General features: G+C 42.7%; 1 protein-coding gene across 1 annotated transcript; it reads right to left on the bottom strand.

Moving 5' to 3' along the window:
- On the bottom strand, nt 1-20,423 carry ZFP28 (ZFP28 zinc finger protein). Its single transcript, XM_028095194.2, has 8 exons — nt 20,204-20,423; nt 19,614-19,705; nt 11,365-11,491; nt 11,087-11,182; nt 9,364-9,524; nt 8,631-8,745; nt 7,991-8,086; nt 1-3,926 (listed from the first exon to the last, which is right to left on the bottom strand). Exons 1-8 carry the CDS (start codon nt 20,421-20,423, stop codon nt 2,230-2,232), a joined length of 2,604 nt encoding a protein of 867 aa, XP_027950995.1. The 3' UTR covers nt 1-2,229.
- Between the last annotated feature and the right edge of the window lie 7,125 nt (nt 20,424-27,548).

Below are 27,548 nucleotides of genomic sequence, written 5' to 3'. Positions count from 1 at the left end.
TTTTGCAAGTCACATATCTCATTTAATATATTGTGGACGGACAACTCTCCATAGAAGCTTACACAGACTTTAACCTCTTTCTACTAACCAGACAATATAGTATTGAATAATCACAGTTTAATGAACCTGCTTGGCAGGACACTGAAATCCTATTTATCATAATTACAACAATTTTACAATAAACATTATTTACATCTATTTATTCCAATGGGACAAAATTCCTAGACCTAGGATTATTGTTTCAAAAGGAACGCATATTTATAATGTTGATAAGTCATACTATGTGGCCATCCAAAAAGGAGACAAATTTACACAGCTAATGATCAAATATCTGTTTTCCCACACTGATGCCAGTACCGGATATTATCCAAATTTTAGATTTTAATCCATCTGAAAGCTAAGAAAATTTGTTTTCATTTTTAATTTTCCGATTAGCGAGGCTAAGAAATTTAGATTTTCTCTATTCATTTGAATTCTTCAACCAACATGCCTTGTTGGTATGCACTGCCAATTTTCCCCCTACTTCTTTGTATGTGTAATGGCACTTTGTTCCCAGAGGACCTATTTTTTCATATAACTTGTATTATTTTGTCTTTTACATCTTGTTGGTGACTTCCACCATGCTGAAGTTTTAAATCTTTGTCCAGGCCAACTTACTCCCTTCCTCATGTCTCCTAGGACCCCATGTCCTACTTAGTAAAGACGTCCTTTTTATGTTTGCTTCTTACATATCATTTCATAATTAGAAATGTTAAATACAACTGCATAATATTTTTCTGTAAGGTATGTGTGCTTTTTTTCTTTAAGAGGGTGGATAACCAACTGTCAAAACATTTCCCCCAATAACAAAAAACCAGTCTTACTATATACCAAAATCTGAAATGCGAAGAAACCTATTTCAAAAATGCCCTGCTATGCTTGCCCAATTATCTTTCCTTGGGTAGTTTCAACTAAAACAAAGTAAACATATCCTTACTGGGACTCTGTTGTGAATGACAATTTACAAACACGTTCACAGTATTGTTTCATCTAGAAAAATGTATGTCTCCTCTATGGACATATTTTCCTATTTCAATAGTTTAATAATTCCCTTTCACCTCTACTCATAAGTTGCCTTATAGTTTGTCTTGTTTTGGAAGTGAGAGTTGTATTATACACTTAGAAATAATTAGAACCTTTAGTATATTCCTCTCTGTGCCAGAGTAGGGGTTGGCAAACTTCTTCTGTAAGAGGACCGAGTAGATACTTGAGGCTTTGTGGGCCATATTGGCTCTGTTGCAGCTACTCAACTCTGCCACTGTGGAGTGAAAGCAGCCACAGGAAAATGTGAACAAATGAGTGTGTCTGTAAGCCAATAAAACTTCATTTACAGACGCTGAATTTTAAATTTAATGTAACTTTCACATTGTCACAAAATATTTTTTGTTTGTTCAACCATTTAAAAACATTTTTAATTTAGATCATGGAAAACCAGTGAGACTTTGGTCATTGGGTTAGTCTGCTGACACCTACATTAGAATGGTTTACCTCAAGGTTGACAGTTCCTTAAAAGTTGAAGCAAGTTCATTCGTAAGCCCAGGTGATTTTAAATAGATCAGATCTTTCCAAATTTTCTAATTCTTGAGTAACATGTCAGTAGTTTACCTTTGTACATATAAATCTTGCATTTTTTTTCTGATTGTTTCTTTTGTTCTAAGAGGCCTACTGATCCATGTTCTCTACACACTTCCTAAGACTGTTGTCAGATGTATAGTAAAGCTGAATTCTCTCACCAATAAAGTCACATCACCTTACATTTATGCAGATGAGATGGGAAACCATAGTTCTAACTCAACATTATGGAAACAAGTTTTAAACCACCATTGGCAAAACCTCGCTGACTACCTTGAACTTCTGTTTCTGATCTAAACTGGTTTCTCCTGGCCTCCTCCTATGCATCATTTTTATTCAGAGCTGACTGTGGTAACTCTTCAATGTCCTAAAATAATGTTTTACTCAACACTTGGTCTGGACCAGGCTCTGTGCTAAGCACATCTTACGTATTAACCAATTTAAAGGATCTCAACACAAGTTTTTACCTAAGAAGTGAATGAATTGTATTTACACTTAAAAAAAATCAATCTGACTGCAATGTGAAGAACAAACTCATAAAGGACAACAAAACCAACCAAACAGAGGGACCAGTTTTTAAACTAATGGAGCAGTCCAGCTGAAATAACAATGTTGAGACTACGGTGATGGGAGTGAGGACGGACCCCAGAGAAATCTGGGAAGCAGATCCACAGGATTCGATGTGGAAGGTAAAGAGGGGCGTGCTGACGACTCTCCACTATGAATTCTCTGATGAGCAAGGTGTGCGGTCTGCCTGAAGACTTTTCTGCTTTTCTTATAGGATCTCTCTCCAGTGTGGACTCTTTTATGTTGATTAAGATGTCCGATTTGGATGAAGGTTTTCCTACATTCTTTGCATTCATATGGTTTCTTTCCAGAATGAATTCTCTGATGGACACTAAGGGACTGACGATGGCTAAAGGCTTTGCCACATGCGCTACATTCATAAGGTTTCTCTCCCGTATGACTTCTGCGATGACAGATAAGTGAGGACTTTGTCTTGAATGCCTTCCCACATTCAATACATTCATAAGGTCTTTGGCCAGTGTGAAGCCTCTGATGTTGAGTACAGGATGAGTTATCACCAAAGGCCTTCCCACATTCGATACATTTATAGGGTTTCTCTCCAGTGTGAACCCTCTGGTGTTGAATAAGGTGTGTGGTTTGGCTAAAGGCTTTACCACATTCCTTACACTCATATGGTTTCTCTCCTGTATGAGTTTTCTGATGCTGTGCAAGGTGAGCCTTCTGGGTGAATGCTTTACTACAAACCTTACATTCATAGGGCTTCTCTCCAGTATGAATTCTCTGATGAGTAGCCAGCTGTGAACTGATACTGAAGGATTTACCACATTCCCCACATTCAAAGGGTTTCTCTCCAGTATGGATCCTCAAATGACTAGCAAGGTGTATATTCTGCCTAAAAGCTTTCCCACATTCTTTACATTTAAAAGGCTTTTCTCCAGAATGCACTCTTTGATGTTGAGTGAGTGATGCATGATGGCTGAAGGCTTTTCTGCAAACATCACATTCATATGGTTTTTCTCCAGTATGAATCCTTTGATGTACAGTAAGTGATGAGCCATATCTAAAGGATTTGTCACATACATCACATTTGTAGGGTTTCTCTCCAGTATGAATTCTCCTATGTTGATTAAGTCCTATGTGATCACTGAAGGCTTTCCCACAATCGATGCAATCAAAGGGTTTCTCCCCAGTGTGGTAATATCTCCAGTGACGAATAAGGGATGTGTTCTGTATGAAAGCTTTCCCACATTCGATACATTCATAAGGCTTCTTGCCAGTGTGACATCTTTGATGTCTAGCAAAGGATGAGCCATCACTGAAGGCCTTTCCACATTCATTACATTTATAGGGTTTCTCCCCAGTATGAATTCTCTGATGAACAGTAAGGGATGAGCTCTGGGTAAAAGTTTTCTTACATTCATTACATTTGAAAAGTTTTTTTCCTGCATAAATTCCTGGATGTTTTATTACCACTGAATTTTTGGGAAAATTTTTCTTAACTGAATCACAATTATGAATTCTCTCTTCTGAAATGTCCAAATGAAACCATCTTCCAGATTTATTAAAAGTACATTCTCTTTCCTTAGAGAGGGTTTTGTTATGAGTGATTGCCTCTTGCCTGAATTGTGTCTCCTGACCTGCCAGCTTCCTTTCAAACATACCCTCGGAATCCCAATTTTCTCTGAAAGTGGAACACTCCAAATTCGTGTTTGAAGTTCTATCTGTTACTTCAGCGAATGAATCTTGCTTTGAAAATAATTCCTGGGTCTCATTTATAGATTGCTGGCCTGAAAGATATCAAGAAAACAAATATTTCCTTTATTGTGTGCTAGAAAAAGGAATTTGCTAAAAGAAAAATTGTGGATGAATTCACTAATTGGTGAAATAAGCCCTAATTAAACCACATAAACTATGTGGCTCTAAAACACGTAAACATGCAGTTGACAATGTATGTAAGTAAGCCCCAGCATGAATTTATACAGGAGCCTACAAGAGGTAAGCAGAAAAGAATTAAATATATGTGGAATCAGTTACATATTAGGAGAAGGGAATTGGGAAAATGTTCTGCAATCACACCACCTAAGAATGCTGACATTCATTGCCTTTACTCTCTCTCCTGTCCTGTCTTGCTTCAGTGCCGGCAGTCATAACATCATGAAAGCACCAAAAAGACAAAGTATTCATTAACGTTTATCAGGACTGGGACGCCTGGGTGGCTCAGTCTGTTAAGCGTCTGCCTTCAGCTCAGGTCATGATCCCAGGGTCCTGGGATCGAGTCCCACATCGGGCTCCCTGCTCAGTGGGGAGCCGCTTCTTCCTCTACCCCTGCTTGTGTTCCCTTTCTCGCTGTGTCTCTCTCTGTGAATTAAAATCTTAAAAAAACAAAACAAAAATAACCATTTATCAAGATTACCTGAAAGCTGGTCATTCCCCTACAACCGGAAAATAAGGTTTCTGCTAACCACATCTTATTTAATTTCAACAAAACCTACATTACCAACCAAAAGCTGAAGCTCAGTAGACACATACAATCATTTTTACATTCACCTGCATGCTTTCATAGGCCTGACACTTTTCTGGCTGTTTATTAATTAATTCTTCACTTCTCTGGCCATATATTAATGAACAGGACCTTGCAGTTTAATTTCTTAGTTCGAAACAACTATTTTTATAAAAATGGTGCGTGCTGCCATTATATTTAATCACATCATATACACTACTGAACAAGCATATGTCTTATCTCAGACTCTAATGCTTACAGGGAGGAGTGTATATGCCTGAAGTCCTTTTGCTAAATAAATCGCTTAGCATGCACCAAAAATTTATGCACATAAAGTTATATCTCAATAAATACATATAGATAAAAGTGGTATTGGGGAGATGATGCAGAAAATCAAATGTTTGGAAAAAGATTATCTTAAAAAAGGGAAGTCTTTTTTAACAAAATCTAAACACTTAAGTCTTCCTTCTTAGGTCAGTAATTAAGACAAGGATGCCTGCTTTTGCATCTTCTACTCAACACTGTACTAGACATTCTAGCCAAAGCAATTAGAAATAGAAATAAAAGTCATCCTAGTTAGAAAGGAAGAATAAAACTGTCATTTGAAGATGACATGATCCCACATATAGAAAACCCTAAAGAATCCACAAGAAAAGTATTAGAGCTAATAAATCAATTCATCAAAGTTACAAGACACAAGAACCCAACACACAAAAATCAGTGTAGTTCTATACACTAGGAATGAACAATCTGAAAAGGAAATTATGAAAACAATTCCATGAAGGACAGCATTAAAAGAATAAATTGTTTACAAATAAATTTACCCAAGGAGGTACAAGATCATATGCTGAAAACTGCAAAACAGTGCTGAATGAAATTAAGAAGATATTAAAAAATGGAAAAACATACTGTGTTCATTCAAAGATAGGAAGAGAGCAAGAAAGAATTAAGTAAGTAACATAAAGAAGACCACATCTGTGATGTGGTACAAATGGAAATGATACCTCTATTAATAAAAAGAAAAAACTATGAGTGAAACAAAAGGTCAACAAAGTAAATGCTTCTATAAAGATACCACCCAACTTAAACTACTGTATGGTGGGAAGAAACAGCATGTGCAAACTTACAGGCTACCCAAAAGTGGGAACAAAATGTATCACATTTTTGAGATAGGATTTATATTGAAACAACAGAAAGACAAGGAAGCATGACCCAAAAGAAATGTGAGTGATGAGTATGAAGACAACATTAACAGAATATGAACACTAAATGGATTTAAACTGCATATTTCTCAACATTACAAGTACTCCAGGAAATGCAAATGAAATAAAACATCCATTTTCACCCAAGAGCTTGGCAAAAATTTAAAAAATATAAAATACTATTGGTGAAGATGTCTAGAAACAGGCATTCTCAGATATTGTTCACCAGTGGTATAGCACTATATCCATGAAACTTTTTTTTAAAAAATGTATACTTTGATCATGCAAAGAGAGAAGTACAAACTGGACCACAATTTATTATAGGTAAAAACTGGAAAAGACCTAAATGTTCAAATGTCCTTAACAGTGAATCAGTAAAGTAAATTTATATTCACCATTTATCATAATACTAGACAGCCATTAAAACAATGAAGTAGAGGGGCACCTGGGTGGCTCAGTCATTATTAAGCGTCTGCCTTCGGCTCGGGTCATGATCCCAGGGTCCTGGGATCGAGCCCCGCATTGGGCTCCCTGCTCCGCAGGAAGCCTGCTTCTCCCTCTCCCACTCCCCCTGCTTGTGTTCCCTCTCTCGCTGTGTCTCTCTCTGTCAAATAAATAAAATCTTTAAAAATAAATAAATAAATAAATAATAAAAATAAAACAATGAAGTAGAATCACATATCTCAACTTTCTAAGGACAAAAATGGAAGGAGAATTCATAAAAGTAATATATGATACTACATAAAAATGTTAAAATTTTTACATACCACAATTTTAAAAAGGTCTAATTAAACAGAAACTCTTATTACCATATGTGAAAAAGTGTGAAACCAAACATCAAAGAATTAGTATGTTGATATGAAAAAAATCACTGGAACTGTTAAGAAAGCTTTTAAGACATGAGTAGAGAAATGAATACAAATGAGGTACATTTAACAAAAGAATAAAGAGAATAAATAAATGTAGAAACAGTATTCAATCTCTTCCACACTAAAAAAAATAATTTTGGGTATAATCTTCAACAAATAATAAGCAAATATTTTCATCGAAATAGCCAGTGCTGGGAGGATGCCATTAATCCCATGCGTCAAGTTATCTAATCATTGCTAGAGTTGCTGAAAGCAACCAAAACTTTCAGCGCCTAACAGATGTTTCTATCCAGGGATGCAGCAATCCCAAAAAGGTACAGTTTTCACTTACATAAAGATACCTGTTGCAAGTATATTTTTAATAACAAAAATGTGAAGTAACCTAATTGAGCAATAGGATATATGACACAGAATGCATGTGAAAAACATCTCTATGTGTGACGGAATACACACTGCAATTCCAACTATGTGAAAAATACGTGTTTTTCACTTGAAGAAGTCTATGCTTGCTCCGTTAACGTACTGTGATTATAGGTCATGGTTTTACATTCTGCTTCCAAACAGGTGACAGGATTACATATTCTATAAACCATTATTTTCTAAAGAAATTTATTCTTTCCCTTATGTATCAAAAGATGAAGAGAACCCACCCCAAAAAAGAAGAGACCCTCCACTTATATCTTCTTGCAATCCAACTTCTGCCCACCCTGTCTGACTCAAACAAGGAAGCTGGGAAATCAATCCTCTCCTTTACCTCTGCAATGCCCTATTGGAAATTTTGCAAACCCTACTTCATCCAGTTCATCCATAAACATGTTTCATCCTTTTCACTGGAGTGACCATTTACAATTACAACATATGTGTAAATTCTCTTTCTCCAAGTACCTGCCAATGCCAAGCACAATGGCTCTCTCAAATAACTTTCAATTCGTGGTTCTTACAGGAATGGATGCATAATAAAATGAGTGGGCCAGGTGATCACGAAAAACAGCTCAAAAGTACATCGGGGTCAGGACAGGGCATGTAGGGAACTGAGCAGACATAAGTAGCCAAGAGCAGGAAGAACATTACAGGGAATGAGCAATCACTCGAGAGAAGGCAGCAAAGAAGTTGGAAAGAGAGTAACTTTGAAACCCCAGACCTCCATTTTCTCTCTAGACCTGGAGGGCTTGGTAAAGTCCTGTGCATCTTCTCCCGTACATGAGTGAGGACTCGCGGCTTCTGGTGAAAGCTCTGCTCTCACCTGCAGCGGCGCTTCCCCCTAGGCTTGCCGCACTCACCTGAGAACAGGCCCCTCGTCAGCTCTCTTTCCACCATCCAGGGCTCCTTCCCTTGCTCCAGCAGAGAGACCAAATCTGGCTTAGAAACACAGGGTCCTGCATATGGGCAGATATGGGGTTCTGTCACACACCTGACATTCTTAAATCGAGAACCAATTCCTTGGCTTTGATAGAAAAATGTTTTATTACAGGAAGAAGCAGAAAGAAAAGTGAGCAGTATCTGAAAGACATAGAAGACGATGCTTCAAGCATAATGAAGATACCAACTTTCAACTCTACAAACGTCAAATTCTCATCTTAGGAATCACGACAGAAATTTAGCCCAACACTTCAGAAGACCCCTCCCTGACCTCCACAATTCAAAACTGATGAATGGGGGCCCCTGGGTAGCTCAGTAGGCTAAGCGTCTGACTTCGGCTCAGGTCATGATCTCAGGGTCCTGGGATCAAGTTCCACATCAGGCTCCCTGCTCGGTGAGGAGTCCGCTTCTCCCTCTGCCTCTGGCCCTTCCCCCCCCCCCCCCGCTCATGCTCTCTCGTTCTCTTTCTCTCTCAAATAAACAATCTCAAAAAAACAAAACCTGAGGAATGAAAGCGGCAGTTCCGGAAGATAGGTTCAGATTTAGGAGGGACATCCTTACCTACTGACCCCAAGTCACCATGGTTCTCCCATATCACATTCTTACAGAAACTCTTCTGAGCTAGGTCCAGCTGCCGGGAGAAGTCTACAGCCATGTTCGTGATGGTCACCAAGCCCTGAAATGGTACAAACACACTCTTTGATCAAACGTGCCCACAAACCTGCAAAGGCTCTGGGGAGGTGTGTGAAAGAGACAACCTGTGCAAGAATTCTCACTTAAGTTCTGAGCGATCCAGGTCACATAATGACTGGGCCTCGTCATAGTGTCTACGTTTGTGGAAAAAAAAAAAGAAAAATCGGAGAATCTGTTTCTGCCATGGAGAATCTGTAATTTTGCAGGAGAAAACGAACTTACACACAGTAGGAATTTCCTAACGCTGACTGAAGGTTTCCCCACCTTCAACACGCACGACTCGACAAGTCTGCAGGGTTTCCCTCTCATATGTAATCTTTCATGAGGGGGCGGGTTGAAATCCTGCTCAAAGTCTTCTCACGTCATCATATGCTGAATGTTTCTGATTAAGAGACTTGTGATTCATTACAACTGAATTGTTCCCCTCTTCTAGTGTGCATCAAGACTGCGTGCTCTTCCTTCCGGCGGGGTATTCCATCTACAGGAAGCACCGTACTCAAACAGAAACTTCTCCCAAACTCCCTGTGGTCATGGTCTCTCCCCTCAAGAAGGGTTTCTTTTGGAAGGATACTGTGACTTGACTAGAATTTAGCTCACTTACTGGCTGCCTCTCAAACAGAGCACCATAATCCCAGTTTTCCCCTAAAATGGAGCATTCCAGACTGTAGTTTGTGAGTCTCTCCATTATCACTGCCTGGGGTAACTTTTCTTTAGAGATGTCCTTCTTTGCAGGTAACTCAGTCTCCGGCACAGTCTTCAAATCTGAAATATATTAAGAAAGAAGGTTTTCTCCATTATGTATTAATATGAAGAGAACTTCCAAAATGTAATCAGAGGAATTAAAATCCCCCCAAAACCCCTATCGTATCGAAAGCTTTTTTATATGACTAGCCAACCCTACATTCCCGTATTTGTGTAGCTTTCATCCTAAAGGATACAGTATGAGCTTTCTTACTTAAATCTAAGATGACATATAGCTAATATAAATAAGAGGGGGGAGAGGCTAAAGAAGAAAATTGCTGTATGTTCCTTATTTCAACATTAAGTAAAACTCTGACTCTTTCTCCATTTTTCCAGCTAAAACTTCTTTTCTCTCTTTTTTAAACAATGCCTCTTTTATTACAATGCTAACTAATGGAAGTTCGAATCCCGGCCTTAAAAGTGCAAGTCTTCAGAATCAACTACAATTTTGGCAAGAAATGAAGGATTGGCTATTTCATTTTATAAAAGTCATTCAGAGAACGTGATTTACTATGTTAAATGGAAGAGTTTCACGGTTCTCCTGTACCCTATGACAACCCATGAGAGTTGTCAGAAGTTCTGCGAGCGGTCTGTCCTATTCTGTCAAATATAAAGTCTTCCCTCAAAGTATGATTTCAACAAAGAGGTTGTATGAGATCCTCAATTCTTTAGAAATTGCTGACATTTCCCCTTGCAGTAACCTCCAAGAGAAGTCTATAATTCTGATCCCTTGTCTTAATTGATCTGTTGTTCCAGAAATAATGTTGTAGTTGAAATCGCTGTATTCCCAGATGATAGAAATACCATCACAATATCTGTAAGATCTGTCTGTCAAATCAGCATCCGCACTCTCTTCTGAGAGCCAGTCACCCCACTGTCTGGTCCTGTCTGCACTGGGAGGCCCACCTGCACCCAAATCGATGACAGCCCCACCCAGACCCAGCTCCTGGCTTGCTGGTCTCTTTCTTATAATTCTAACATTTCTGCTAAAGGCTCTACTCTCATTCTTGTTTCTGTGGCTTGAAACTGGGACTGATTTTTCTTCTTCCTCTTTGGCCCCTATTCATACTTACCATACACAGGATAACAGTTTCTACTTCACTTAACTTATGTACAGATATGCCCTATTTCCCTGGTGACATGGTTAATTCTTCAACAGCTTACACTCATCCACCAACCTGTATCTGATGGCCTTACTCAAAACTGACAATGAAAGTCAGTGAAAGAAGTCTATACACGAAACAGTCACTTAATCAAAGAGAAATAAGATAATAAAAGCATTATCAGCATTGGCCAAAGATTTTTTAAAGAAGAGACAGGATTATGTAAGCTTGAATGACAAAGGGTCTGAGAAGGAGCTAGGAAAAAACGGGATTCAGAGAGGAAAGAAGTAATGTTCAGAGGGAGGAAAGCAAAGGTGGAGAGATTAGGTAGGATGAACATCTAGCGAGCCCGTGCTCAAGAGGCCTCAGTTTCCCTCCAGGCCTGGAGGCTTGGAAAGAGCCTGCTTATGATCCTACATGGCTGAGGTCCTGAGCTGTGACCCGCAGGGCCTTCCCGCCAGCAAGGCCTCCCATGCTCACCTGGGCACCGGCCTCTTGTCAACTTTCTCTTCACCATCCAGGGCTCTTTCCTCTGTTCCAATGAGGAGATCATATCAGGCTTAGAAACGCAAAGTCCTAAATACACAAGAAGAAACAGGAGGTGGTCACACTGTGGATCTGTGCAAACTTGAGATGCAGGCCCCTTGGCTTGATGAAAGAGTGGCAGTGCAGGGCCTGGTGCTAAAGGAGTAAAGGGCTCTGAGCTACAGCAGCAGGCAGAGGAGAGCTGGGAGAATGGGGGGGGGGCGTACCCTTACCCAGCGAAACCAGGTTCCTGTAGTTCTCCAACATCACACTCCTGTACAGATTCCTCTGAGCAGAGTTCAGCCACTCCCACTCCTCTTGGGAGAAATCTACAGCCACATCCCCAAATGTCACCAAGCTCTGCAAGGACAAAACCGCATTCTTGCTCAGTCAGTGCTCATGGCCCCCTAGACTGGGGGGTTGTTATGGACTGAACTGTGTCCCCCAAATTCATACATTGAAGTCTAACACCCAGTACCTCAGAATGTGATTAATTTTGGCGACAGGACCTTAAAAGAGGTGATTAAAACTTAAATGAAGTCACGTGGTCAGGCCCTAATCCAATCTGACTGGTGTCAGAGACATGAAGGATGCGAGTGCACAGAGGGAAGAATGTGTGGGGACACAGTGACAGGGTGGTCATTGGCAAGCCAGAGAGAAGCCTCCGGGGAAGCCAACCCTGCCAGCACCGTGATCTCCGACTTCCAGCCTCCAGAGCAGACTGGGAAAATAACTGTCTGTTCTTTAAGCCCCAAGTCTGCGGTAGCCCGATACGGCAGCCCGAGCAGACTCATATAGGGGTCTAAGGATTACCTTCTCCTCATTTTGGGTGAGAGACTATGCATACAAGGAATAATATCCAGAGAAAAGAGAAAAATACAGAGATAGCCCCTGCCCTTGGAGAAGTGGCAATTTTGTGCAGCTGTATACACAAGAAAAATATCTGACATCAATTCAGAACATAAATAATGGCAGCTCAATTGTTCCATGCACAAGAGGTACCAGAGCATTCTTCAACACGAGGACACACGAGTGGCCTGGATCAGCACAAGAATGGGGAAATCAACCCAAAGATGAACCTCAAAAGGCCCAGAAGACTAAACCTCAAAGTCGGTTCTAAGGATTTCTATTTCACTTTCAGTGTTCATTAGATGTTGAGCATTCATGTTAACAACAACAACAACAACAAAAAACCTAAACAAAATTCTTTTTTTTCCTGAAATAAAGATGAGTGTTTATTAAGAAAGAAAAATACTACAAAATGCCCTTCAGAATCAAGGTGCCGTCTCAGAGAAGCTGGGAAGTGTCGAGGAGGTCCCATGCACAACAGGTGAGATAGTGAGCCTACTGCCCATCTCACCCACTGTTGGCGGATTTTTATGATTTCAGTGTATAATCCTGATACATTCCAATGTATTTGAAACATTTATTTAATTCACACTCTGACCCCAGGAATCCCACCAGTGGCTGCCCTCTAGATTTAAAGGACCAGCAGCCCCGGGATTTTAAAAGTATATACTGAAATCAGTGAGCAGGGAAGTCCGACTACCCACAGAGCCTGAATGCAGACGGCAGCACACACCAGCCCTGTGATCTCAGCTAGTTACTTTACCTCTCTGTCTTGGCTCCCCAACAGTAAATGGAAAAACCAACAAAACCTCACAGATCGTGGACCAAACAACACAGCACCTGCACAGCACTCAGAATGTGCAAGGTGCCACGAACGTGTAAATGAATGTCAGCTACCATGCTGCTGACCAGCACCTGAACTCTCCTGTTCATAGCTTCCCTTAGTTTTACTGGAAACAAAAGTCACTTTGAGGTTTGGTGTCTGTTGAATCATATGCTATCACGTGCTCTCTAACCTGCAACAATTCTGAAGGTATTTTTAACCAAACTGTGTAAAGACAAAAGGGTTTTGTAAATGATATCTTGATTTATGTGAAGACAGGGAATTCTTGACACATAAATCTCCTAAATGGGAGACTGAAGGGCCCCACGCCATGGAAAACACCTGCTAATACTTGCAGGAAACAGCCAAGAACTGTTTAGTGTGAGCCTTGAGCAAAAGACATGCTCATATGCCTACATGAGCAAGCTAGTCTAAAACAATGCTGGTCAGCTCTCACTGATGTTGTCAAGTTGGAGCATCGGGCCACGAAAGCAGAGAAACTGCTGTGCGGGCTGAATAAGTAGCAAGAGAGCTCGTTTTGCTGGGAAGGCTCAGCTCTAGTTCCCTGGGTTGCTCATATCCACCTGCACCAGCAGTTAAATGCCTTCCAATTCTAAAAACTGTGCAAGACTCAGTGGAATCTTCAAGTAGACTGAAACTCAAACATTTCAATGCAGATGCTGAGTGAAATAAGCCAGACACAGAAAAACAAATATTGCATGATCTCACTTATATGGGAAAGCTAAAATAGTCACACTTATAGAAGCAAGAGAGTAGAGTGTCGGCTGCCAGGGGCTGCGGCAGGAAGAAATGTGGAGGTGATGGTCAAAGGGAACGAAGTTTCAGTTATGCAAGATGAATACATTTGGGAGAAGTATAGCATCATGCCTAGAGCTAACAATACGATATTATATCCTTAAAAGTTGCTAAGAGGGTAGATCTTATGTTAAGTGTTCTTGCCACCAAAAATAATAACAAAAACAACAATAATAATAATGGTAGGAGGAAAATTTGGAAGGTGATGATGGTGGTGATGGTTTCACCAGTATATACTTATCCTCAAAGTCATTGAGTGGTACACATTAAAAACGTGCAGGATCCTACATGTCAATCATACCTCAATAAAGTGGCTTAAAAACAAACAAAAAACCCCACAACCATTTCTTTTGTTTTAAACATTTATTTATTTAAGTAATCTCTATACCCAATGTGGAGCCTGAACTCAAGACCCCGAGATCAAGAGTCGTATGCTCTTCTGATTGAGCCAGTCAGATGCCCCCCCAAAAACCCATTTCAATGCAAATATTTTCAACTGGTTCAAAGGTATAGGTGTTCAGACCATGCTACTTCTATGCTTTTACTCTGACCTGATCTAAAAGCTGGTTTTTCACAGATTCCAGCCTTACAGTTCTGTCTATATGCTCCTTGCCTGGCAAGTCTTGCACTTATTTTTTTCAGATATTCAAAATCTTTTCAGGTAGTCTTTTTTTTTAAGATTTTTTTTTTTGACACAGAGAGAGAGAGATAGTGAGAGAGAGAGCACAAGCAGGGGGAGTGGAAGAGGGAGAAGCGTGCGGGACTTGACCCCAGGACCCTGGATCATGACCTGAACTGAAGGCAGCCACTTAACTGACTGAGCCACCCAGGCACCCCTCATATAGTCTTTACTAAATGAAACATTATATAAAATGGAGTACATATATTGTATACAAAACACCTTTTTAAAATCTATAATATCTTTGCGGCACCTTTACAATAACTTTATAAGTGTTGGTGCAAGAGAAAATGATGTCCAATTTTCTTGTATTTGTTACTCTTGTCATTTGTAAGAAAACTGGAACTTGGAGCCCCTACTACACAGAAGAGTATAAGTTCTAATATTTTCTTATACTTGGCAACTGGGATCTTTTGGGGCCTGATTTTTTTTTTCTTAATAAGAAATGTCCCCTTCTCCACCTCTCTACTTCTATGTACCAGAGGGACCTAGCATTAACAATGTATGTGTAACCTTCCAAATAAGACATTTTCTCAGTTTATACAGACTGCCCTTTATATATATAGAATCAATGACTTCTGGGGGCACCTGGGTGGCTCAGTCAGTTAAGTGTCTGCCTTCGGCAGGTCATGACCCCAGGATCCTGAGATCAAACCCCACATCGGGGTCCCTGCTGAGTGGGGAGTCTGCTTCTCCCTCTGCTCCTCCCGGGGGGGCCCCCTGCACCCCCCACTCGTGTGCACTCTCTCTCAAATAAACAAATAAGATTTTTTAAAAAAAGAAATACAACTGCTTAAAAAAAAAAGAGCCAATGACTTCTGTTAGTGCTATGGTCTGAATGTTTGTGTCCCCCCCAAATCCATACATTGGAATCCTAATGCCTAGTGTGATGGCATTTGGAGGTGGGGCCTTTTGGGAGGCCCTTTGGTCATGAGGGTGAATCCTCTTTAACAGTCTTAATGTCCTTATAAAAGAGATACCCCCCCCCCACCACACCGCCCAGAGCTCCTTAGTTCCTTCCTCCATATGAGGACACCGAGAGAGGGCAGCCCCAGCTATGGAAGAGGAAGCGGTCTGCATCAGCTACCACATACAATCTGCCAACACCATAATCTTGGTTCTTCCCAGCCTCCAGAACTATGAGAAATAAATGTCTGTTGTGTATAAGCCACACTGTCCATGCTGGTCTATGATAGGAGCCCAGACAGACTAAGAGAGCTGGCAAACTTCTTCCACTATAAACAGTAACAATTATTGCTCGCAGCACGTACGATATTCCAGACACAATTCTATATACTCACATATAAGCTGATTCAACCCCCACTACCCGGAGAGTCGGTACTAGCACTATTCCCATTTTATAGATGAGGAAACGGAGCGCTGTAACTTGCCCAAGATCACAGTCAACTGCAGAGCCAAGATTCTGAACCCAGTGGTCTGGCTCCATAGTCCACACCCTTAACCTCTAAATCAGGGGCCAGCACAGTCTTTCTGTAAAGGGCCAGAGGGCAAATATTTTAGGCTTTGGAGGCCAGACAGCCTCTGTCACAACGACTAAACCCTGCTCCTGCAGCATGAAAGCTGCCACAGTCCGCAGTTACACCACGTGTGCCAGGCTCCAAGGAGATTTCATTTATGGGCAACAAAACGTAAACTTAGGTAATTTTCACAGGTTGTAACATATTTTCATTTTTTTTCAATCCCCGAGAAATGTAAATACCATTTGTAGCTCATGAGCTATACAAAAAGAGGTGGCAGGCCAGATTAGGCCAGTTTGCCAACTCCTGTCCAATACCATACATTGTTGAGTTACTGTGCATCACCTAAGGGGCTGGTTCGTAAATTTCTAAATGACAATGGCACGAGGATGCTGACAGCAAACACTTACTGAGATCTCACTATGTGCCAGGCACCTTTACGTTTTTCTAGGCACTTTACGTGCATTCACTTAATTAACCCTTAAAAGAACCACATTAAGCCAGTACCATTATCATCTGCATTTTTACAAATGAAGAAAATGTGGTCATTTACGTTGCCCTGAGGTTACACAGCAATTAAATGCTAATGCTAGCACCGGAACCCAAGCAGCCTGGCTTCTTTGTCCACACCTGTGACCATGACACTAGCATGCCTCTACTGAAAGCTTCCACTCTGGGCGCCTGGGTGGCTCAGTTGGTTAAGCAACTGCCTTCGGCTCAGGTCATGATCCTGGAGTCCCTGGATTGAGTCCTGCATTGGGCTCCCTGCTCGGCGGGGAGTCTGCTTCGCCCTCTGACCTTCCCCCCTCTCATGTGCTCTCTCTCTCTCTCTCATTCTCTCTCTCTCAAATAAATAAATAAAATCTTTAAAAAAAAAAAAAAAGCTTCCACTCTGACAGAAGCCACAATGCTTGCTATCCATTCACCCTGATGATGAAACAAGATCCACTAGGCAACATAGCTTTCAGATAGAAAAAACGATCAACCTGCTTCATTCAAGGGTACGCAAAACACTCTCAACTGTGCACGTCCTATTCTTATTCCCATTGCTAGTGTGGACATGTGCAGATTTCCAAAAGGGTTTCAAAATGTCACACTACACCAGAGAGAAAACATAATGGTACACCCAACGTAAGAATTTGATCTGGTGGTCTCACTCTTAATCTTAATAAAGACAGAAAAAGGTAAAAAACAAACAGAAAACAAAAACAATTTTATCCTTAGACAGAAATACTGTGGAGTATTAATACTCCACAGAAAAAAATGAATGAAGGCCTTTTATAAGAAAAACGCATTAAAGAGGGGTTTTTTTTTTTTTTTTTGGTTCAATTTGATTCAGTTAATTTTTAAGGCATGTGAATGAAAAATCAGTAAGTTTTTCTTTTTGGTGAAGTCTACTCTTTACACCATAAATTCTAGCTTTTGAGACTCTATTGCTGTTCCATCTAAATACAACTTTTATTTATTTTTTATTTATTTATTTGTTAGAGAGAGAGAGAGAGAGAGAGGCAGGCAGAGGAAGAAGCAGGATCCCGCTGAGCAAGGAGCCTGATGTGGACTCAATCCCAGGACCCTGGGATCACGATCTGAACCAAAGGCAGACACTTAAAGAGCCACCCACGTGTCCCTAAATACAACTTTTAAAGTATTCTGATTTCATGTCAGTTTAATAAACTTTAATGCACAAAGTAAGAGAAACTTCTAGGAATGCATTCATAGGAAATAATCAGGGATAAAGCACATTCCCAGGTAGAAAAGTGATTATCATAATATTATATTAAATAGCAAAACACTGGCTACAAGAGAAGCTTACACATTCCTCTACCAAATATTTTCTGAATGAGGCTTTGGGGGTGAAACTGTCCAAAATCCCTGCCTGTGTCAAGTATACTTGGAGCAGAAAACCAGATATATTAAGTAAATATACAGTATGTTGAAATGCGCTAAGAGTTTTAAAAAGGAGTAAAGCAGAGAAGAAGATGTGAAGAATTTGGGTAGGAGTCTTTGAAGCTATAGACAGAAGGACTGGGAAAATGAGAAGGCAATTTTTGAGGAAGCAAACCGAGTGATGCAGGAGGATGGAAAATGGCAGAGGTCCAAAGGACCCGTTCAGGTAGGGCCCTGTCAGCACATGAAGGACGTGGCCTTCATTCACGGAAGCCACTGGAGGGTTCTGAGCAGAGAGGAACACAGCAGTTAGGACAGACCCCGCCTGGGTGCAGCCCTGGGATGTGACCGCAGGGAGCATATGATGAAGCAGGAAGTCACGGAAAGAGAGTCGAGGGGCCAACAGTAAGATAATAAGCACCAAGGCAGCGATGGAGGCAGTGGGCATAGCGATAACCGTCAGGTTGCAAATACACGTGAAAACAGCGCTGACAGGATTTGCAATGAGGCAAACACGGGCGGAAGGGAAAGAGAAGAAACAAGAATGCCACAGAGGTTTCTGGCCTGACATCTGACAGCATGAAACTGCCATGGTCTGAGACAGACACAACTGTGGGAGCAGCCAGTTTGGGGGGGAAACCTCAGATTTCAGATGTGAATGTATGAGGTCTGAACTACCTACCCGACATTCAAGAGGAGGAATCAAGTTGGATGCACAGGCCTGGAGCTCAGAGGAGAGGTCTGAGCTGGAAAGGCAAATTTGGGAGAAGCCTGCCTACGGCTAGTTTCTACAGATGAGAACAGGCATTGTTCCTCAGGAGAACGTGTGCAGACAGACAATAAGAGAGAGCCAAGAACACCATCCTGAGGCACGCGGACAGCTGTAGGTCCGGGAGGGGAGGAGGAACCAGCAGTGAAAGCTGAGAAGCCAGGAAGGTGGTAGGAAGCTCGATGAGTGCTACAAGCCAAGGGGGAAAAAAGGGTCCCACGAGAGAGCAAGGGATGAGCTACTTCAAGGGTCGGCAGCCCCCCGTTTTTGTAAACAGTTTTATTGGAACACAACCCTGCCATTCATTTACATACTGTCCGTGGCTGCTTTAGGTCGAGAAGGCAGAGTGGCGCAGCCGCGGCAGAGACCTTATGGCCCGCAAAACCTAAAATATTTACTACCTAGCCCTTTACGGTGAAAGTCGGCCAACCCCTGAGCTACTTCAAATGCCAATGAGAGTCAAAAAAGACGGAGGACCGGACAGTGCGTCCGGTAATGTGGCGATCACTGGTAACTTGCTTACAAGTAGCTTGGGTGGGACAACTGGTACCTGGTTCCCATATTGATGAGCTGGCTGTCATATTTATGAGACACAGAGGTCAGAAACAAATAAAACCATTTGTCAGCATTTTAAGAAGCCATCCAATCAAGTGAGAAAAAGACAGCCTCTCACACTGCACCAGGGCTGCCAATCATCCCCTCTCTCTTCAAAACATGGCTCCAAAATCACCTTCCTGGGAAAGATCCCCTGCCCTTCCCTCACAGGCAGCTAGAAGCTCAGGCTAATGAGCTCCCTGAGAGCAGGGACTGGGGCTTAGCCATGTTTCTCCAGGGACTGGCACCGAGTGGATACCAAACAAACCAGGTACAGCACCAGCAACTGCCGTGCTTGCCCCAAGGAGTACCTTTCGGCTCCATCAGAGTCTCTCTGAGAAAAGTGGCACAGCGAGGGGCTGCATCACTTCACCACTGAAGAACGAACACTGAATGGGATGAAGAGGAAGCAGGGAGGGAGGCCCTGGGCTTCCCCTGTAGCCCATCACTCACCAGAATGTGAGGAAATGGGAACCAGCTCCCAGGACAGGTCTCTTAAACTGAAAACTTTTAAAAGAAAATAAACATTATTAAGTCCTGAAAAGCAAGACCGCGTTTCAGAGAGGAGAGTGGAAATGCCAACTCACCTGAGACATGGCTTTCAGTTCGGTTCTTGTCCCTGCTGCCTCCTGCTTACGCCTCCTCTCCTGCAGAAGGGCAGTGCCCCTGGAAGGAAGAGCTGGGGGGGGCGGAAGAGAAAGGAGGCGCTGGAGACCAAATCTACACGACGCTCCTAATCCCCAGGCTGGAAAGGGTGCCTTCCTGCTGACTCTTAAACTACAGCCCTTAAATCAGAAAGGGCATCAACAGGTGGAGAATCAAATACTCAGGCACGAACGGATGGACGGGACCAGCTCTGAAGGCACTGATCTGTACACGACCGTCGCTCTACCTAGGGAGGGGCTTCCTCTGTCCGGGAGCCTGAATTAGGATGGTGTGAGGTCAGGCTGACCCTGGCAAGTCACGGTCCCTCCCTGCACGGCTGTTGATGCTCGGACTCAGAGGGAACTTCCAAACCTTTGGACTCCCCCGATCTACCAGCCTCAGAGCCTAGGGACAACCATTCACCAGCACAGGAACCCGAGAGGCCCTCTGCCCCAAGCCCTCGCCCTCCCCGCACTCTGAAGGGGTGAACTCGTCCCCGTCCACCAGAGGCCCGACCGCCTGTCACCCTCACCTCCGTTCTCAGGCCCCGTGGTCACCGCTCCTCGCTGACCCCCGGAGGGGGGGCCATTCCTCGCGCGCGGCCTTCCCCGGGCAGGGCGGGCGAAGGCAGCCGGGGTCCCCGCGGTCCGGCCTCGGCCCGCCCCGGGCTTTGTGCGGGGAGCGCCTCGCCGCGGCGGGGACCCCCGCCCGCGGGTCCCCGCGCCCCTGCCCGCGTTCGCCGCCCCCTGCATGTCCGCGCGGCGCGCGCGCTCGCTGCCCCCACCCACCGCGGGCGCGCCCGGCGTCCAGCGGGCCCCGCCCCACCCCGCCCCGTCCCGCCCCGCGCCCAGCGCCCAGCGCCCACCACGGCCGCCGAGCCCCCGACCCGGCCGGCCGCACGAACCCCGGCCGCGCGCCGCCGCCGGAAGTGGGCGTGTGCGGCCACCGCAACGCCCCCTGGGAAGCGTAGTCCCGGCCAGGACGGCGGCGGGACTGAGCGGAGCGCAGGCCGCAAGGCGCGGTCCCTCCCTGGGCCTACACAGAGTCCATCGTCTCCCCTCCCGGTCGGCCGCTTCCAGCTCTTCGGGACCGCGGCCTCCGGGTGGCCATCGACACCCGGCCCGAGCCTGTCCGGAAGTACAGGCCTCCCGACGGACAGACAGCGCCCCACGGGCTTCTGGGAGTCGGCGCCGGCTTCGGGTTCGCGCAGGCGCGGTTCCATGGCGGGGGCGGGCGCTGACGGCGAGGGGCGGGGCCGCAGGGCTGACGAGGGTGGCGCTGGGATGCGGCAGGTGGCGCGCTCCTCGGGTGGGCGTCCCACGGGTGTCCCCGCCGACCGAGCGCAGGCACGCGCGCGGCGAAGGGCAGCGCTGGACCTTGCCGGTGTCCAGAGTGTGATTCTGCTGGGGGTGTGTGAGCGCAGCGTGCCTTCGCGTCCGATTCGCTGCGCACCTTTGACCCCAGGTGGGTCCCCGTGTCCCTGGACACTCGCGCCTCCCCCGCTCCCCGACACCCGTCCGCCAGATGCCACTCCCCCTGCGCTTGTGGGTCCTGCACCTGAACGGCCTTCCCCCAAACTCTCGTCGGGGCTAGTTCCCACCTGTCACTCTCACAGATCGCTGCCCAGACTCGCAGTCACAAATGCCACTCACCTCGTGACCTTTTAAAAATCTGCTGCATAACCTTCATCCTTATCTGAGTTAACTGATGTTTTTATTCATTTATGTGTTTAGGGCCAGTCTTATCAGAGCCGTCCAGAGCCTTCTGGATCCCTGCAGCTGAAAACCTCGTTCCGCCCAGTGAATAACCTCACTTAACAGCCGGGGCGCAATGCTGTTGTTACACTCACCATCACAGACCCGAGAGGCTACACGCCGTTACATTATTTGACATTTTGTAATACCATTTAAGACAGAAAAGAGAGGAGTGGTAGCCAGGGACTGGGGGCAGGAGGAGGAGACGCACTACAAAGGTCTTCTATATCTTGGTCGTAGTAGTTACAGGACTGTATGAATTTGTCAAAATTGGAATTCTACACCTAGGGGCGCCTGGGTGGCTCAGTCGTTAAGCGTCTGCCTTCGGCTCAGGTCCTGGGATCGAGCCCCACATCGGGCTCCCTGCTCGGCGGGAGGCCTGCTTCTCCCTCTCCCTCTCCCACTCCCCCTGCTTGTGTTCCCTCTCTCGCTGTGTCTGTCAAATAAATAAAAGTTAAAAAAAAAAAAAGAATTCTACACCTGAAGTGAGTACGTTTTACTGTACTAGCTTTTAAAAACTCATGAAATTTTACACTTAACATCTGTGTGTAAATATTTCCCATTAAAAATAAAGTTGTAAAGCCCTCACTGACATAGAACCAAATCTAAACCATTTTAATTAAAAGACTTTGATTTAGTAAAATGGCACTGGCTGGGGAGGGAGCCTAACTATGAACTAGCGAAAAGAAAACCATGGGCAGAGAATATAACCTGTCCTTTTTCTTTCTGAAACTGGCCTTGGGGTTATAATTGGTGTGTAGGACTTCTCTTCTACTTTATATAATGCCATACTTCTCCTAGTCTTGACCAACGCCTCAGTTAGGCATAACCTGACCCAAACCATCAGTGGCCTGGGTGGTATTGCAAGTGTCTTCCATTTCCACTTCCATTTACCATTGTGCATGATAGTTCAAGGAAGGGGACCGTCCATAATCCTCCCAAGCCCCAATATTCTATTTATTCTTGCCTGTCAGGATCAATCACTGTGGCTTTTTTATCCCTCTAGTGGCATGAGACATATGGAACAGATAGAGGTCATCTGACCTTCACTGCACCCATTGTTGTTCCTGATTGGAAGACTTCCTCCCAGGACTAAAACATTTACACAAGCATAACTCAGAATTGGGAGAGAGAAACTAACAATTTTGAACCTGGGACATTATACATGGCAATTAGTACAAGGAAATGCCCCAACCATAATGTCTTTCCAGTAACTGTTATAGAACAACCCCCACCCCATCCCCACCTTTTTAACTTTATAAAACCAACCACTATATTTTTTCCCTTCTTTTTAAAAAAATCTGCTCTCCTAATGACAAGAGCTTAAAATGGCCAAGTGGCATTCAGCTTCTGATTTAATAATACCATTACCGTTTGCCCTAATGGAAGAATTCTTCCATTTGGTGCTAAAAACAAACCTCCACATCACCAGAACCCAGAAAACATGAGGTAAAGAACCAAAAGTTTTAATGTGAGTCCTTCAGCATACACCTACCCTTTCTTTAGGATTTTTAATCCATTTTTAATCCATTCCTGATAAAAGTGCCCCTAAGTGAAATTTCATTTAAACAAAATGAAAAAAAAAAGACTTCCACTACATTTAATATAAAAATGATAATGCTTTTACATCCCAACCCTAAGGACTCACTTTTTGCAGATAGAAAAATAGATCAACTAACAATGAATAAATAAAATCTTCAACTAACAATGAACACAAGTTTACAACAGTAAAAAAATATTGAGAGCAAAAAATACAGTTAATACATAAAATGTAACACAGTGAAGATTCATTTTACTTGCTAAAGTGGAAACAGAAGACAGTGGTGGTGCAAAGGAGTCATTTTTTTCAGGAAGAACATTCCTCTTTCTGCTCCCCCCCTCAGTGTTTCAAACTTTTGGGGGGCTTGAGGTTATCTTGCACATTTCTGCCTAAGAGTAGTCATGTTACAGAAAAAAGCAAAATATTTAGGCAAAAATAGGCTAAATAAAGTGATACAGAGCATACCTCTTGCTTGTTGTACGCATTAAAAAGCACAATATTCGGATTCATCTACACATGGTATGCAATTCAAATTTGTCCCACATAATAGCCTCTAACTAAAAACTGTTGTGCTGAGTAAACTGGTGAGTGTGCTTTGTCTGAAACCCTATGCTGAAATATTACTCTTTATAGTGTACTTAGTGTATCTCTTTCTTAGTGACGGAGGGGGGGAGCGGCAAGGAGTAGCAACTTACTCTTCAATATGCCCCCAACCACTGGGCACACTCACTAAGGTGGCAGTTCCCAGTGTTGTCTTGGGACTTGATTTAGGTTAGCGTGAATTTTACCAAACCAAGTAGGAATAACTAGTTGAGTTTGTCTACCAGGTTTCAGTCAGGAAACACACACACCATGGGGTTCAGTAGAGGAAATATAACACAGGGAACTAATATAAAAAGGTGTTGGGAGAGGTGAGAGGAAGAACAGGGAGGCAACTCAGATCAGTTACAAAAGAGCAGTTACCAACCCTGCAGCCTGAAGGCCAAAAGAGTGGAGGGGATATTGTCACAGCCGCGAACCAGGGCCACTAGACAGATCCCTAGGGACGTCCCTAGCAGGAGGTGGGACCATAATAAGGGGTGAGCGGAGCGACGTATAACAGAGGTGGTATAGCTATTACCCCAGTCACCACCTAAAGCAGAGCAAGTGAGAAACACCCCGGCTTCTCACCTTCTGGTGTATTGCTAGCGCCTCCTACTTAGTAAATCAGACAGAAAACCAGTTGTCAAAGGACTCTGGGAAACATCACCTGCAGAGCTTAAACACATACAATAGATTGTAGAGCAGGGGATAAGGCAGAAAATGGATCTTAAAGCAAAAAGGCCAATGACTGGCACAGGATCTCGCAGGGCCTACTCTGAGCTGGACCAGGGCAACAACTGCCCCATAATCCTCCGGAATGACTGCAGTACACGTCCTTGTAACCTAGAATTCTTCCCAAAATGCTGGCTATTTCCTTTTCCTTAGCGTGCACTTACCTTGGCAAATGGCTGCAATTCTTTTGGGAATCCTAGGAGTAAACGTCACAGTGGGTTATAGGAAGGTTTTCCTCAGGAGCACCCAGCCTCCTGTCCATACACCCAGGTCTGGAAACAGGCAGTATCTAGCATGGGTGATAACTGGACTGAGGCTTCTGTGACCACACATGAAGTGTTTTTAGACAAATAACAAAGTAAACTTTCAGTGGTTGACTATTGATCTCATTTGTAGGCTTGCTAGTAATCACAGTCAGCTATCTGTCAGACCATCAGTGGTAGCTGGTAAAGTTGGACATGAAGCTTCCCAAGGGAAAGAAGTGTGTGTATACTATGTGAAATAAGTTTATTGTAATTATACAGATGGGTAGCACACATCTACAAATGATAGCAAAATACAATATTCTTGGATTGTCAATTCTGTATAGCAATTGATTCTCTTAGAATGCCTTTGTTGACTTTTACCAATGTATGCTTAAAACTGACAAATGGGTATAATTCTGACAATGTTGGTTGATATTTTCATTTACATTGAAGAGTAAGATCAAAGCGAAACAAGATGAGGACATAGAACAGAACTTCGCTTGTTATGTCAATGACAGGACTGAGCTCTTGGCTAATAGCTTTTGAATACGGGAAGAATATTTCCTCTACTTTTTGTGCAGTTCAAAATGTACAGCCATGACACATTTTTAAGCTTAACCTGAATTATTAACATTTTCTCTGTCAACTTTTAAAGTCAACCAGCCTTGATTTGTAGTGTATGCTGTTAAATACTCCCATCATACTTGATAAAATTACCAACATGTTGTCACTGAATGCAGAGTTGTGGTATGTCCCCCCTACAAATGTTAATCATAAATATGGTAAATAAATGCTCAAAACTCAGGTTCTAAACTATTGTCTTTTTTAATATAACTTATTGGTTATAGTAAAAATTTAGGCTATAACCTATAAACATATGTATACAATACATACATGTTATATATTACCCAGTGTAAACATGTATTTACATGTGTGTATTTCTACACACACATATATAAACAAATATACACCTTTTAACAACCAGTTCACAAAATTTCTAAAAATATAAAAATTAGCTCTTATAAGCCAGAATGAGCCTGCCCAAGTGCACCACTAAATCAACGGCTTTGCTTCTGGTGAGTTGCTGCTAGGGCTCAGCATTCCCTGGGCTGCTACACTTCCTAGAGATCAGAAATCCCTTTGTAAGAGCAGTGCCCTGTCCCAGCATGCCAGACATCTTAAGGTACTCCCTAAAGATAGTGATGCTTTCCTCACGGCACAGCTTCAAGGAAAGGCATTTTGGCCCTGTCTCAGGGAGTCTAATGACAAGGTAAGTGAGAAACTCAAGACATGAGAAAGCAAGTTCAGCATCCCAAATTTCCAGTTCCTTCCTGTGTATCAGGTAAGGTCATTTCTGTACTTTAAATATCGTTTAGTTTCAGTCGGGACTTATGAGATTTGCAATCATCTACCCAGAAAATTCTGAGAAAAGCAATCAACTGCACAAATTAGCACATCAAATATGTAATACCCTGTGTGTATACCATAAATTCAGCCCAGTTCAAAATTTCGTTCTAGTATCTGAGGTCAAGCACTATGAAAACCCATTTTTCCAGCCATTTTCTAGATTCTGATATAAATGTTGATACTTTGGGGAGTCTCTCAACCCTCCCCTAACCTCTTTTCTTATATCAACCTCTAGGCCACTTTAGAATCAGATTTTCTTTCTTTCTCTTTTATATCAATGAAGCCACAGTGTTGGTGAGCTAAAAGGGAAATAGGCTAACCTTTAACCTTCATCCACAGCTATCTCAGGCAAAGGATAATTAGTTGGTATGGTTGCTTAAGATTTCTTACGGGCTTAAGAGTTTTAAAATCCCCAAATTCTCCCACAAATCATCATTCCAATAACCAGGAGAGCTAATGTCCCTTAATGTCAAATAATTTACTTAAGAAATCTGCCAAAACTGTGAATTCACTTGGCATTGTAGCTCATTCTTTGATATTTAGCAATCATAGAGTTACAAGGAAGTCTTTTAACTATGTTACAAAAATGGCTGGTGTTCTAGTCCATGGTTTAAAGCAAAAATTTTTAGAAAGTCATTATTGCTTCTGCTTTATATTTTCCAATTCCATTATGAACAAGCATCATACAAACCCCTTGGACTGGCATTTCTTGTCCTTTTGATTGGTCTAAAAATGATCTCAACCACAGCTGATTAGCTGTTTTACTGTTGCTATCAAAGCATGTTACTTGCATGGCACAAAATCTGAATAGGAGCCTTATAATCCTTTGCTCCATTTCATCCAATAACCAATCTTTATAATAACCCACTTTTCTCAGGATGTTTTGCCTGAAATCCACCCAAGGACACCAACTTCTGTATTGGTTAGGTTTCTTTGGTTGACGGCAAAAGAACTTAATCTGATTTTGAAATGAAAACAAGATACTAGTAGGATACAACTTGGAAAGAATATTCAACAGGTCAGCTCTAGTGAGCAAAGCAGAAGGATCACAGGCAGTATCCTTAAGTTGTGGCCAAAGGAGGACTCATTTACAACTTCCTCCTGCATCCCAAGGAGAGTTTCTGATTGGATTGAAGTGAACCAGGTACAACTGGCAACACAAACAAAACCTCACTGAATGACGCCAGAGCAGCCGAGGGGAAAAGTCTATGTGCACTTCTGTGTGCATGGTTTCGATTTGTATTGTAGACAAAAACACATATCTGATAGGTATTATTTTCATAATTTTAACTTCATAAATTTTTGGTATTAAAACCATACAATTGTAATTGTGGAAATTATACCGTTAGTAAATTATAAGATCTCTTTCTGTATGAAAATCTACCTCATTCTTTTCAGTGACTGTGTAATCTACTGAATTTTCTGTAATTTAACTGATTAACTAGTTTACTAGTGCTAGACATTTACGCTGCTCCAAATTTCTTGCAATTCTATAATAAATGTGCTTATGCATCTATATTTCTACACTTGTGCTTTTCAAGAAGATAAATTCCTAGATTTAGAATCGCAGCAAAGTGGTTACATTTAAAATGTTGACAGGTAACACATTAGCTTCTA

Source organism: Eumetopias jubatus, unplaced genomic scaffold (assembly GCF_037043125.1).
Source record: "Eumetopias jubatus isolate StellerSeaLion01/CBP00866 unplaced genomic scaffold, mEumJub1_p1.0 scaffold_10, whole genome shotgun sequence".
NCBI classification, from domain to species: domain Eukaryota; kingdom Metazoa; phylum Chordata; class Mammalia; order Carnivora; family Otariidae; genus Eumetopias; species Eumetopias jubatus.
This window is presented reverse-complemented; position numbering and strand designations above follow the sequence as displayed.

Bases quoted from the DNA above. Each gene is read 5' to 3' on its own strand.
- ZFP28 (XM_028095194.2), bottom strand. From the start codon at position 20,423: ATGCAGGGGGCGGCGAACGCGGGCAGGGGCGCGGGGACCCGCGGGCGG. The intron at 11,492-19,613 runs GTGAGTTGGCAT...TTGTCCTTGCAG, and splicing joins AACTGAAAGCCATGTCTCAG to AGCTTGGTGACATTTGGGGA. The intron at 3,927-7,990 runs GTGAGTGCGGCA...GATATCTTTCAG, and splicing joins GACGAGGGGCCTGTTCTCAG to GCCAGCAATCTATAAATGAG.